The sequence below is a fragment of the Dermacentor variabilis genome, chromosome 8 (assembly GCF_050947875.1).
Source record: "Dermacentor variabilis isolate Ectoservices chromosome 8, ASM5094787v1, whole genome shotgun sequence".
Classification (NCBI taxonomy): domain Eukaryota; kingdom Metazoa; phylum Arthropoda; class Arachnida; order Ixodida; family Ixodidae; genus Dermacentor; species Dermacentor variabilis.
In genome coordinates this window covers 157,371,429-157,386,461 of record NC_134575.1, presented here as the reverse complement: position 1 = coordinate 157,386,461, position 15,033 = coordinate 157,371,429, and the positions used below count along the sequence as shown (strand labels likewise).

The window sequence follows — 15,033 nt, the reverse complement described above, 5'->3', positions numbered from 1 at the left end:
CGGTGCCGGTCGCTGGGGGAATAAAAAAAACAGAAAAACACAAACGCGCGTTCCGACTTTTTATTCACTCGCGCAAAGCTTCTTTGTATGTAGATTCTGCTGAATTATTTTCTTACACGCTGTAAAATGTCTTTGTCCGCTTAAAAATGATTTTCTGATTGCAAGGCACACAAAATAACTTATTTACCTCGTTTTGTCTTTTTGTAAAATGCCGTGTATGTAAAACACGGCATCTATTAACCCTAGATGTCATATGTCATAGATGGCCCACTAGAAGTTCGAGAAACTTAGGATACCGTGCACCGATTTTCAATGCAGGTGGAGAAAGCCAAAGAGCCTATTGCAGTCTCTGATTCCTTTATGGAGACGACTGATGAGCCTTCGTCTGAGATATCCTACGCACTTCCTCTGCAACCCAGTGATGGCCATCTGCTAGGAGCATTGATAGACGAGGAGCAGGACGGTGCCATCAGTGAGTCCAGTGACCTTCTTCGATTCTGTTGCAGATCAATCAAGCTGAGCCAACACTTACGTCAGGCACCAAGGACGTGATTGGTTACAAATAAACGCACGAGAAATGAAAGAAAAAACGACAGAAAAGAAACAAATGTTGCTAGTGGCAACTTAAACGCACTTCCGTCACTCTAATTTCTGCGCTTCAGAGTTAGGTTTCTTGCCACCTTCACGATATAATTTCCTGGGTTGTCGTTGACGATTCATTAATGATGAATAACCATAAAACTTTAATTAAAATGAAACAGTTCTGACCTCACACTTCTTCAAACAAACCGGAACACTATGTATGACTGTTGTCCTTCATGTCCCATGAAATTAAGTATAAACAAGTTGAAGGCCATGAAATTAAGTGACACTAACATAATGCACCTTACTATGTGGTAAAATAATCAGCCACTGGAATCATCAACGTTGTATAAGTATACTCAGATATTTACATAATCAGTAACTTCTCTTGAAATAAACACAAGGAACCCAATAAATCCACGAAATCTGAGCCTTATTGCACTTAGGCTTACCTGTGCAGAAACCTTTTCACATTACCATCTTTCCCAATACTGCTACTGACTCTACGCTCACCTGAAGCTTGCCTTAGCGTTGTAAGACCCCTACCATCCCACATTACCCTCCAACATCGAAGCACTACAAAACCGCGCGGCACCGTTTTATCTCGTCTAACGACGATTGAACATCCAGCGCCGATGCGGCTTTCTTAACTTGCCACTCGCTGTAGACAATATCGTATATAGCTTTACCACAGGAGCAAGATAACCGATACTTGTTTCTCTTGCGGGTTCATCTCGCACCGTTTATATTTGCGCGTTTCCATCACCCTCAAAACGTCAGCATAGCAAGTAACACGGCGGCGCATTCACTCTCATTTTCAGCGATGATTGCAATAGACAACAGAGAGAGAGAGAGAGAGAGAGAGAGAGAGTTGAAACTTTATTGTGTCCTTTATGGGGACCAGGGGTGGCGGGGGTAAGAAGCCAAACCCCCAATCTCTCCTTTCCTCAGACGGCGGCTAATCCTTAAAGCCCCTCAATCTCCCAAAGTAGCGCCATTTACTTCCCTCCTCCTCCGCTCGGCGCGGCCTCGACGATGGCGCCGGCAGTGGTGGGCCTGCCGTAGCAGACGACGGCTAACACGCTACGGGAGGAAGTCCGTAGAAAAGTTCGTTCGAGCCCTGCGGAGCAGTTTTAACGCGATAGCGTTAAGGAGCTCGTGTCGCAGAAAAGCCGGTGTCGTCGGCGTCGGTGTCGGGTGTCGGCGTCCGCGGCGTTGGCCGTGAGCGATAAATCATGGCAGGCACTTCATAAATAAAAAGCAACTTCCAAGATGGGCTGGGTGGGAATCGAACCAGGGTCTCCGGAGTGTGAGACGGAGACGCTACCACTCAGCCACGAGTTTTTTTTTTTATTTCCGGCTTTGACATACACAAACAATACAGAAAAAGGAAAAAAAAGTCAACAAGGACCCTGCTGGCACGACATATCAAAATTTTTTCAATGCTACAAGTTTATCTAGCATGTCAATCCATGTTGGTTGTTCAGGGAGTGCCCGATGGACATCCCTGAACCGTACTACAGATTCAATGAAGTGATCACGTGTAGGTCGCGGATTGACATCGGCATTGTTGAACTGCGTTCTTGCTTTCCACAAACTGTGGAGGCCCAGGAGCATTATAGCGTCATACGGAAAAGCCTCCGTTTCTACCGGTAAGAATCTTATTCCATGGGGATCTAAAGGTAACTCTTTCTTTAAAGTCCTTTGTAGCACATCCCAGAAAAAGATGGGATCCCAGCAATCTAGAAACGCATGCTCTATCGTTTCAGGTTTCCTGCATAAGAAGCAGTTAATGGACCACGGGACAAAAAAACCCCTGTTATGCATCCATGTTTTAACTGATAAGGTGTTGGTGTGTAGTTTAAAGAAAAAAGTTTTTACCGAAGGGGGTACTGGCATTCTTTTAACCCTTTTGAGGACATCTCCTGGGCCACGGTTTGACATACGGTAAATCGGTACAGGGAGCATAGTGTCAATTAGATCCTTATACAGTTTTTTCCTAGTAATATTGGCGAGATACTGCACAGAGAACCGCACATGCAACATTCTGTACGCAAGCACGACTTCTCGCAGGTAACCTTTAACGGCACCATGCATTGCTTCACACGAGCATACAACAAATCCTGGAAGGTGACGACATAAAAGCACTTGGATGACTGTGCGAAGCAACACATCATTCTGATCGCGAAGGTACATAAAGCGCGACACAACTTGTCGCACAAATAAATGTGCCAACCCAAGGCCCCCTTTCTTTACTGGCAAGAACAAGTTTGTGCGGCTGGTCCTTTCCCAAGTCGATGCCCATATGAAAACGGCGAAGATACGGTGGATTTTTTGGATGTTTATCCGCGAAGCACACAGCACATTCATGACATACCATATCTTGGACGTAAGAAATAGGTTACAGACCGTGGCGCGCGAGAACATTGATAGCTGTCGCCCCTGCCACGCGTTAGTCTTTTCCTTTGCTCTCGCCGCTTGTTCATTCCAGTACGGCTCAGGGTCGTGATAAGAGTCGAGAGGCACGCCTAGGTAGGTTGTTGCAGTGGTTGACCACCGAAGTCGAGCGAAGCAGTCTGGCGTTTCTTCCCATTCACCATGCCAAAACCCATAACTCTTCTCCCAGTTTATTTGCGCCCCGGTGCACTTGCAGAAGGATTCAACTACCGCCACGGCCTCACAAATACTATTTCTATTTGAACAGAATATGGCGATGTCATCGGCATACGCCAATATTTTCACCTGTGTGGACTGTAACCTGAAGCCAGTTATCCGTTCATTGTTTTGGATGGCCTTGCACAAAGGCTCAAGGTAAGCCGCGAATAGCAGGGGCGACAGCGGACATCCCTGCCTCACAGAAGACAGCACTTGCACGCTGTCTGTCAGGTCCCCGTTTACAATGACCCGAGTTGAGCAGTTAGCATACGCCATCCTGACACCGTCTGTTATTACGCTTCCCACGTTGGAATGCTCTAATATGGCGAAGAGAACATCGTGGGAAACACGGCCGAAGGCTTTAGCGAGATCTAGTTGCATCATAGCCACTCGATCGCCAAATACATCGCAACATTCTAGCACACTTCGAGCTACGTGTATGTTCGTGGCGATGCTTCTACCCTTTATCCCACAGGTCTGATGCGTGCCAACCAGCCTCGTTATCACACCCTGCAATCGTTTGGCCAATACCTTCATAAATATCTTGTAGTCGACGTTCGTAAGGCTTATCGGGCGATAAGATCCCACCAACTGACGTTTTTCAGGTGCCTCAGTTTTCGGGATGAGAACGATGTGCGAAGTTGTGAAGGACAGTGGTATATGTTTTTGCTTATACGATTCGGTGATAACTTTGAGTAGAATCTGGGCTATAATTGGTTTTAATGTTTTATAAAATGCTACTCCTAGGCCATCAGGGCCGGGTGCCTTGCCGACAGGTAGTGCATCTATTGCATCCTCTATTTCTTTCATGGAAATTGGCTGTTCCAAACGCGTTCTTTCTTCTTCTTCCAGCTTTGGCAGTAACGACAGAAATTCCGCTTTAAAGCCTCCTATAATGGTGCGCGGTTGACCGAGCAATTCTTTGAAATGATCAGCGACGACGCGTTTGATTACATTGCGGTCCTCTGAAACGTCATTACCGTTTCTTATTTGCCGTATTTCCTTATTGCAAGCGTATTGTTTTTCGTCCGATAACGCACGTTTTGTGGGCGTTTCACCGGCCCACAGCTTCTCGGCCCGTGCACGGATAACCGCCGCTCTGTACTTTTCTGCATCAATTCTCTCTAACTGAATTTTTATGTTTCTTAATTCGTTGGTGTAAGTACCTGGTTGGGAGCATTCTATACCCGTAAGAAATTCAAGTTGCTCACGAAGCAGTGTTTCGTTTCGTTTGTCTTCATAACGCAATGTGCTACTTCTATCCATGGCTTTCATTTTTACTAATTGCTTAAACTCCTCCCACTCTACACCAATACTTAAAGATTGCACTGCGAGTAGTTTCTTAAGCTTCTCATCTACATCCTTAACGAAACCCTGATCCTCCATCAATTTCGCATTAAGTTTCAAAAGTTCCCACTTGAAGTGCTTTTTGTTTTCTTTTTTACCAAAGGTTGCAATAACTAGACAATGGTCACTGAAAGACACTGGCTTAACCTCGTACGATGTGCATAGTGGCACAAGTTCAAGCGACACATACAGCCTGTCCAATCGTGCATGGCTATCACCTTGAAAATGTGTGAATTGCGGACGCGCACCATTTGTGACAACACTTCCGATATCTTCTAAGTTGTGGTCGTGAACTACAACATTCAAGACCTCTGCACTCTTATCTCGCACTGGCAAACCTTTTACACGGTCTACCGAACGACAAACGGAATTGAAGTCACCCAACAAAACTAGTACTTTTTTACAATCGAGATACATCTGACAACGCTCAAAAAACTCTTTTCTCTCCGCCTGTACATTTGGAGCGTAAGCACAAATGACACGGAAATTCAGACCGTATTGGAAAAAATCGACAACCAGGAGGCGTCCACTTTGGCACGAAAAGAGCGATTGCACGGTTATACCGACACTATTGCTGATGAAAAGGGCACAACCACCAGAGGCACCGACAGAATGACACACACAAACATCGTAATGCTGACGGAAAGTGGACACCATTCGATCAGTCGCTTCCTGGCTATCAATTTTGGTTTCTTGGATTGCCACCACGTGTAGATTGTTTTCTAAGAGAAGACGACTAAGTTGACACTGTCGCCTTCTTGCTCCAAGACCTCGTACATTCAGAGTCGCTACACGTAGTGCTTCAGGAAGGTGGATCGCCATATCGAGAGAAAAGAAACCCTATCGTATGGTGTCTACCCTCACGACAACATCGCACGCCCCCATACCCCATTTCGGGATCTACAGCACGAAACTACGGAGGCGGTTTCCCCGCCTGCCGTGATTCGGCCGGAATGTTCGGCCGCAGTTTCCAGGACGCTCGCCTCATACCTGCTGCTTTAAAAGGAGGCTCATCACCGCCTATTTCATCCGGTTGCGACGCCTTGCTCACGGCCTCATCGTGCGACCGCTTTCCGGCCATGTGGCTGGACCCTTCAGGGGAAAAGTCCATGGGCTCCGCCACCGATTGGGTGGCGTTCTCCGAAGACGCGCCAGGCGTTTCCGCTGCGTTCTTTGACGCCGCCACGGCGTCCTGTGCCCGAGGTAGAGGCGTCTGTCCAGGAGATGCGCGATCCTTGGGTTGCGCGTCCAACTGATGCGCCCTAGGAGCAGCCGACGTGGTCTCCTGCACCGCTGATCCGCTAGCTTCTTTCGATGCGTCCTCCGCGTCAGCCTCATCCATGAGAAGTGCTGACGTCTCATCACTGCTCACTGGCCCGGCGACGCTGGCGTACGTCCGTGCACAGTGGCCCTCGTCGTGTCCAAAGCGACGGCACGAACCACACCGTGGAATTTGACAGTCACGCCGAATATGACCTGTGCCACGGCAGCGAAGGCACAGGGGTGGCCTGCCCGATACGACAACAAGCGCCAGCTCTCCAGCAACGTTCACCTGGTGCGGCAGGTCGTCGAGCTTCACGCCAGCGTTCAGCTTCAAGGTCACCATCCTCGTAGTTGAACCCTTATCAGACACGCCGTGAGCGCGCCACAGCTCTCTTGAGACGTCCGTCACCTTCCCAAATGGCGAGAAGGCAAGACGCACGTCCTCGTCTGGTACGCTGTGAAGGAGCCAGTGCAGCTTCATTCGAACATCCCGGTTTGCAGGGTCGATCACGAGACATCTCGCATTTTTCACTTTCAACTCGCCGATGTTGACAATCTTCTTCGCGGCGTCGGCATCCTTGAATGTAACCGCCCACACATGACTCATGCGGTACGCGCCTAAGGCGATAACTTCCGGCAGGAGCGAAAGTGGAGCGAGCGCGTCACGAAAATCTTCCACCCGGTATGGGCGGGCACTGATGTCCCCATGCAGGAAAACGGTGTTTAAGACAAGACGACCTGTAGGCAAAGTAGGCAGTACGACCTGGTATTCGTTGTCCGATGCAATAGCCCTGTTTCCGCGACCAGGCATGGCCGCTGTAGCCGCTCCAACGGAGCCCGTCATCGCACGTCCGTACAAACGCGCTTTTAGTGAACGCGGTGTTGCCTTAAAAACGTGCCGCAGAATGTTATACTGCGGTGTATATCGGTAATTATGAGCACGTAACTTACAGAAGTCGCATTTACGCGAATAGCGAAGTACGTTTCGCTACATTTCTTCTGCGCTTACCGCACACGCAGAGCCATCTTGCGGCAAACACAGAAGACCCCTCCTCTCAATGTACGGCGCTGCCCCGACAGGTGGCAGCGCCATGCGCGCATTGGGGCTGTGCTGTGTGCGGACCGGTGCCAGGCGCGTTGCGGCCCCGACTCCCTCTCCCCTGGCGACACTTCGCCGTGCTCCCACGCGGGTTGCAGAATCAAGCGCCGTTCCTTTCTTTAGATTACTATCTGTCTATAGACGAGAAAACCATGGCCAGGCGGCGCTACTGCGCTTCCTGACAGCGCCCCAATGTGGAAACGCCAAGCAGCGCGGTCGCGTCGTGGCGCAGTCTGCGCTTTGTTTACGTTGCGCCGTCCGCGCTTTTCTTCGCTGCTCGTTCTCACGCCGCTCCGTTTTCAACGGCGGCAGATCGCCTGCTTGCGCAACAGCGATGCAAAGATTGCCGTGCGGTTTCAAGAAGGTTGCCGACGCCGACAGCTTTTTTCCGTGGCGGCAACCTCACGATAGGGGAGCGTCTGCTTCGGAACGTGTACGGCGTTGAACAAATTGTGGATGGCGATGTGAGAGTGAAAGCCAAGTGCGTGTCACAGGTGTCCGACAAGATCGTAGACGACGTCGAGTTAGAGGTACGCACCATGTTCAGAAATTTAGCCACCTTTATTTCAATTACAACATAAGTCACACTGGCAGCAGGAACTTCTGTTGCCATACTACTCGATGACTGCAGATCCATTGGGCTGCTTCTTGACGGTTCCGTCACTTCACAAAGGCATGTTCTGGAGTCTGTTTCACACGTGTCTTGCTGCTGCTCAAGAGCTGTGTCGCTGCAGTACGAAAGCACATGTCCCGGTGGTGCTGACTGCTGGGAAGACTGTTGTGATTGCCATTGGTCTGTTTGGCGCCGCTTCCATCTGCATCGCATATAAATGAAACAGTATGTGTGCCTATTTGTCGTGGGGATTAGATTACTCCCATTAATATGTTTGCAAAGGTAACGTTCCTGTGATTGCGTGCATATATTATTCTTAAAGAGTGGTACCACTACAAGTTATGATACTTGCACACTTAGATACTTAGAAAGCATGGGCAAACAACAAACATAACGCGCACGTCTCGAGCGGCTGCTTTCCGATCTGCCGCTTCCCGACGCACGCGACGACCGCGGCTTGCATTAAATACAGTCTGCTACCACACAAAAGTAGCGTGCGGCCCCTTTCGTTATCTGCACAACTAGTAATTTAAGTTGCAGCGTTTGGAAAAGGGAAATAATTCTCTTGAGCTCGTCCATGCCGATCGCGAGGGAAGGCACAGTGCAATCAAATAAATTCGGGGTTTCTAAGTGCCAAAACCATGCCAAAACCACGAAATCACTATGAGGCCCGCTGTAGTGGGGAGACTCAGGAATAATTTTAACCTCTGGGGGTTCTTTGACGTGCATAAAAATCGAAGCACACGGTAACTAGGGTGTTCTTGCATTTTGCCCCCTATCGAGATGCGGCCGCCGTGGCTGGGAATCGAGCACGCGTCGTAGAGCTTAGCGGTGCAACACGCATGCATTTACCGCTAACAAACGGCGGATGCCACCACAATTCAACAACGCGACAAGACTAAACAAACGGCCTTGCACTAAAAAGAGGCATATGACTATTTCGCTTTCAAGATATTACACGCGAATGCGAAAGTATGAGACTTACTTGACTCGGCGCACTGCAGTTATCCATGCTTGTCGTCTGTCCTTCTCGCACCACTTCCCAGGAAATCTGTAGAACTTCACGGACGGCGTACGACCTTTCGTGTTTTCGAGGCTGCTGTGGCAATCAACAACACATCAGTATTGCGTGCCACCTTTCCTGGCTGATGAGGTCGCACTCGGCATCGCAAGAACCACGCGCACGAGCGCTCCCGCCGTACACAACACGGGCGCGTGCTAGCGCAGCGACGACCCTCGAAACTTCCATCGGTCCGCTAGGGGAGCATTCGGCGCTGGTGCCGCGCGGGCAAACTTTAGGTTGCCTCGTCTATATCTCTGCCCGTGCCGATCACGACGTTTGGCTGGCGTAGATCGTTTCCCCCTCCGAGACACCGAGTTCTTTGGTTCGTTCCGTTTGCTCAGGCGCACGTTTCGTTGCCGCGCAGAACGCTGTGTTGCTCGACGCTCTCCGTGTGATAGGTGGGCGCAAAGTCGGATGCGGGGCGCCTCGTAAGTGATCCCTGCGCCGTAGCGCGTTGTCTTACACCCCTTGGCGGGTCGATGGGAACGTTATCGCGTTCCACTCTTGAAGGCGAATCTTAAGCGTCCTCCAATTTTTTTCAATCGAGATCTTTCTTCGTCAGTCGGTAACTGGCCTTTAGAATTTCGTGTTGGAATTGCGGAAGAAATAGAGAAAAGGGCCATTATTCAAGGCGTATTTAAGGCGTAAAGCGCGCGACGTTGAGAGTTCGTGTTGCTGAAACACGACGCAAGCACGCCGTGTACTCAAACACGCGCGTAATTACCAAAGTTTCAGGCGCTGACAGCGTGAAAGTATGTGTACGTGGCTTCGGAGGTTAATTTACGTACCTGCAGGATACTTTTGTTCGGCTGGCGCGTGAGAGATTCCGACTGTCTGCGGTCAGCAATGCCTGGCAACAGGGGCGCTTTTGTCATTGCGGGGTGCTTTGGTAATCGTGACGATTGATTTTTTTTACAAGTACCGCTCCAGGAGGGCACATGTAATGGTTAACGGAGGCCTCTGAAGAGCACGTGACATTAGAATAATGCAGGCGTCGCAGGGAGTGTTCGCATACAAAATTGGCTGTCCGCGATCTTATACCCCCTTGGCATGCACAGGCTTCGGCGAGCCCCATCCAGCCCTGGTTGTAGCTTTGGTGTTCCCGTTGCCACTTTGGAGCCCTGGAGGCGCCGTCAATAATACGAAATAATGACAAGGTGTTATAACTAGTAAATAAAATTTATTGAATACAATCGCACCGAGGCGCCAACTTCTAAAGCAGCGCTAGCGCGCCTGCGCGAGTATTATGAAAAGCCAACGAGGAATTTACCGGCCCACGTACAACTCTACGATCAAAGTGCACGTTAAACATCCCCAGGCTAGCTAGGTAAAGTTACTTGGAGCCATCCACTACGACCTGCATCCTCGCTTTAGTCGCTTCGGAACGTTAAAAACGTTAATCACCACAAACCAAATCAATACATGCGGGCGTACATTCGAAGCTAAAAGACCGCATCGTTAGTCATATTGAGCCTTGTAAAAGCGTTGAGAATGTGCTAACTTCTGGTGGAGCTTAAAACACACCCTGAATAAGGTCGCTTTTATGTCACAGGTCAGCTGCAGATGCGTGCATTTCACCGCAAGACGAAACTACATGAAACAAAGAGAGCACATTCGAAAAAAAGGTCGAACAACGCGCTAAAAAGCACGCAGAGCATGAACACACACTTTTTCGAATCGGAAGGCGTGAACTAGGCTCGAAATAAGAGGTTCTGAGTAGCCGTGGCTCGTACTTCACTAAGCCGTGCGTTCTTTGCCACTTCCTCGAAGTCAGCCCGCCCGATCCTGCGAATCCACACTTCTTTTTGCGTTGCGCCCGCCGGACGGCAAAGCAAAAAGCTTTTTGCCATCGCTGCGTCTGTTGCGGCAACCGAAGGCGCAGCAGCATGGCATCGCAATTAAGTTCTCGGCCCTACACATTCTATTACGCTAACGCACTCCGTCAGTCTGCCTGCCGTATTTTCGTGGCGCAGGCCACGGATCACAAAATGAATAACTTGGCACCTAAGTGATCGAGAGGCCCGAACTATCCACGTATCCGCGAGAAGGTTGAAAAGGGATCGATTAGTCATTTTGTTGTTCGGCAACAATAGTGCCAAAATCAAGAGGCGACAACGTGCGCTTACAGGGGGACTCAGGAGTGTCCTTTGGCGAGACTGGGGAGCTGGAAAGAGCGTCAGCGTCTGTATTCTTCTGCCCCGAACGACACACCCCGCGTATGTCGTACTCGTGTTTTCGCAGGGCCCAGGGAGTGAGGCGGCCAGATTGGTCTTTTAAATTGGAGAGCCAACACAACGCATGGCGGTTGGCCACTACGTCAAAAGAGCGGTCATATAAATAAAGGCGAAACCTGCGAAGCGCCCAGACGATGGCCAAGCACTCCTTTTCCGTGACGCTGTAATTGCCCTCAACCTTGGTCAGCGTTCGGTTCGCATAACCCACAACGTATTCTGCCTGACTAGGATAACAGTGTGCGAGGACAGCACCTAGGCCTACGCCACTTGCGTCGCTATGTACTTCAGTGGGAGCTTGATGGTCAAAATGGCGAAGAATAGGTGGTGTCATGAGAAGATGGTGTAATGTGGTGAACGCATGGCGCCAGGCACGGGCCTACCATGAGAGGTCTTTGGCACCACGCAGCAGTTGAGTGAGGGGCGACAGGATCGAAGCGAAATTTCGGAACGAAGCGTCGGAAATAAGAGCACAAGCCGATGAAACTACGAAGTTCTTTCACTGTAGTGGGCTTAGAAAACGCAGAGACGGCGCGCAATTTCTCAGGATCTGGAAGAATACCATGCTTGGACACAACTTGGCAGACGATCGTCAACTTCCATGAGGCAACGCGACATCTCTTGATATTAAGCTGATGACCGGCGTTGCTTAAGGAACTCAGTACGTGCTGAAGGCGGCGCAGGTGTGTTGCGAAATTAGGGGCGAACACCACGATGGCCTCAAGGTAACACACACATATCTTCCATTTAAGGCCGCGCAAAACGTTATTCATCATCCTTTTGAGTGTAGCAGGCGCATCGCAACGTCTGAAAGGTATGACGGTGAACTCATATAGGCCATCTGGTGAAACCAAAGCCATTTTTGGGCGATGAGCGATCTTTGCCAGTAGCATTTGAAAGGCATCGTCGTCAATTCCTTTCATTAGGTGCTTAATCCAGTCCACTTCTGACATGGCAGCATCATTGACGCGTTTAATAGATCGACAGCGTCCTCTATGAAACTATTGAATTTTTCAGCCGTGTCCTGTGTGCGTGTGCGCAAACGCTGCTCGGCTCGAAGTTTGCGGAGAACGGAATGGTTAAATACCTCTGCAAAATCCGCCTTGAAGGCAGACCACCTTCAAAAATCCGCCTCATGGTTCCTGAGCCAGAAATTGGCGACGCACGTGAGAAGGAAAAAGACGTTGGTTAGCTTGGTTGAGTCATCCCATTTGTTATGAGCGCTCACCCTCTCGTAGAACGGAAGCCAATGTTCAATGTCGTTGTCGTCCGTCCCGCTGAAGGTGGTAGGATCCCGGTGGCATACAGAGCTAGCGCAGAGAACAGGCGGCGACGGGAGCGCCTGCTGGTTGGCGTCTGGCATGGGGGAAGGTAGCGTCCGAGGGCGGAGTTCCAAGATGGTAGATTTGAAAGGGACCTAGCACGTCCACCAATTATAAAGGAGGTTTATTACACGACAGATAGATGACGGGTAAAGCGCTTCGTCGAGCAAAGTCTCTGAGCTCGAGCATCAGCCGCCTGCGATCCTGTTGGTGTTCTTCTTCATTACACTAGTTTTAGTATTATTTATTATTACTGCATTTTTATTTTATTAATAGACTAGAACACTTAAGCATCAAAAAGGGGCAGAAGGAGGGAACAGCTTTCTGTCCTTGTTGATTCGCGCTTCATTTGCAGTATGTCGAATCAATGAGACCGAGTTTCTATCAATCGTATTATTAACCCTTTGATTAGCAGGCCTGCAACCTTTGTGTAATATCTTGTAGCACGACAATGTATTGTGCCCGGCTCCACCAAGAAATATGTCGAGCACATAGGTCGTGTGAATGACGTCCCGAAAAGAGCACTCCAATTGTCTCGTATTCGCTAGAGATTGCGCCATACACGAGATTGTTTTACACCGAGCTTGATGAAGGAAGTTTTATAAAACTTCTGGAGTGGGAGCCGAAGCCGCTGCCACCAGGAGGAAGTGCAGCCGCCGGCGGCCATATTTCTAGAAGAGCATGGCTCCAACACAGGCAGCCGCGGTATACGCGCGGCTCTCCCTGTGTTTACGGTTCCGCTAAGAAGAATCAAAAGGAACTACATTATTTATTTATTTATTTTAATTTATTTTACCCTCAGGGTTTGCAAATTATAGAGGGGAGGGGCATATTACAGACGAAAATTGTAAAAACAGTTGATACAATCACAATAAGAAGCATGAACAATTGCCAGCGTAATACAAAAATGAACTGAAACAGTCGCATCCAAGATAAAGCAGATTAATTTGAACATCTGAAACTAAAACAACAATACTCAAAAAACAGAAGCAGAAATTCAATAGAAATATTTATTATTTAAAAATTTCTGTGCACAAACAGACAGGGACAAGAAGATGGGCAATACAAGGACGAGCGCTATCTAACAACTGCTTTTATTTTCGAAGAACTTCCTGCTTGACTACCCACAGATCTTCGCGATCTAGTCAAACAGAGCACGCCTATAGCGCCTATAACTCTTGAGATATAATGCCGTGGACCAAAGCCGCCCGGTCAACATAAAAACATCAAGGCGCATGTAACAACCACTTACGATGAAAATACGTTATAGATATGATGAGAGCAGCGAATTTTCTTTATCCAGCAATCCAACAGAAGGATGGCTGATACATTTTCCGGTTGTTTTTCAATCCAGTGCGCTTCCACAATTTCTCTCGCTGTTTGATTCTTATGTCTATACAACATTACGGTGCTACTAAGACACAGTGAGTAATCGTGTTCTTGACAATGCACAGCCAAATGCGTACCAGGGCGACCTTTCACACTAGATAAGTGTTCCCGTAGTCTCCTGTTGATGCATCTCGAAGTCGGCCCTACGTATACCTGACCACATGTTATAGGAATCTGATAAACAACGTTTTTCACGCAATCAACAAATTGGTTCTCACTCAGATGTCTAACGCTACATTCAATCTTGGCATCAATCTTTCTTTCGAACTTATTTCCAACCTTAGAACACACACTACCTATTTTGCGTTTTGCCGAAAACACCACTTTTACTTGGTAACTCCCAGCCACCTGTTTAGGTCTACGTTAAAGGCCTTGAACATACGGAATCACTTTAACCTTGGAAGCCAAATCCTTCTGCCTTTGATTCTTTGTGCGTTGTTCTTTATCCTGTTTAAGTTTTTTCATTAGTCTGTCGCATGACGCTAGCATCACAGCGAGCGGGTACCCAGCCTTTCTCAACCTATCAAGTTGCTTATGAAATGCATTGTTTACAGTGTGGTGACATGACTTCATCAACACTGACCGAAAATATGAAATGACTATCCCATTCTTCCCAATCCTGGAATGGTTTGAGGCATAGTTCATTAGCGGTTTTCCATTTCGGGGCGAGAATGACCAACACACATGTTCCGGTAGAAATTCTAACTTGACGTCAAGTAACTGTAGCTTATTATCTACCGGTACTTCCGAAGTAAATGTCAAGCCCATGCCCAGGGAATTAAAGGCTTCTACAACACTATTCCTGAAAGCACCCTTGTCGTGACAACCTAAAATCAAGTAGCCATCGACATACCTGTATACCTTATATACTGCACGTTCCAAATCTTTTGCCAGTTCTCTGTCTATGCATCCCCCAAAAATGCTGCTAAGTACGGGAGCTACCTTTGACCCGATGCACACACCATTTGCCTGTAGATACGTTTCACCAGAGAATCCTATATGTGTATTCGTTAAGTAAAAATGCAGAATTTCAAGAAAGGATTCAGTAACCATCCCTCACGTGTTGCGGAATGACACCTCGTCATTCTCGTGTGTTATGCAATCTTTTACACTGCAGATTAGGGGCCCATGCGGTAAGGAATAGTATAGATCTTGAACATTTATGCTGAATCCCCATCTGCGACTTCTATCCGATGCCAGAAAATTCACTAGGCCTTCAGAGTTTTTTAACAAGTACGGATCCTGTACTTCTTAGGAATTCAACATTTTCTGCAGGAACCCCACGACCAGAACCTGCCAACACCCTCGCTCACACACAATTGGACCAAAAGGAATTCCTTCCTTGTGTGTTTTTGCCGTAAAAAACATCTCCAATTTCATTCCTTTTGAGTTCTTTACATGTGACGCAAGCTTATCTTGGTCACATTTTTGCAATAGCTGCACCGCCTTCCTTTTTACGCTTTCTACAT

The 15,033-nt window shown here is 48.4% G+C and overlaps 1 protein-coding gene across 1 annotated transcript; it reads right to left on the bottom strand.

Moving 5' to 3' along the window:
* Positions 1-3,815: 3,815 nt before the first annotated feature.
* On the bottom strand, positions 3,816-6,691 carry LOC142590693 (uncharacterized). Its single transcript, XM_075703112.1, has one exon. It carries the CDS (start codon positions 6,689-6,691, stop codon positions 5,498-5,500), a length of 1,194 nt encoding a protein of 397 aa, XP_075559227.1. The 3' UTR covers positions 3,816-5,497.
* Between the last annotated feature and the right edge of the window lie 8,342 nt (positions 6,692-15,033).

Coding starts and splice junctions, on each gene's coding strand:
- LOC142590693 (XM_075703112.1), bottom strand. CDS start 6,691: ATGACGGGCTCCGTTGGAGCGGCTACAGCGGCCATGCCTGGTCGCGGA.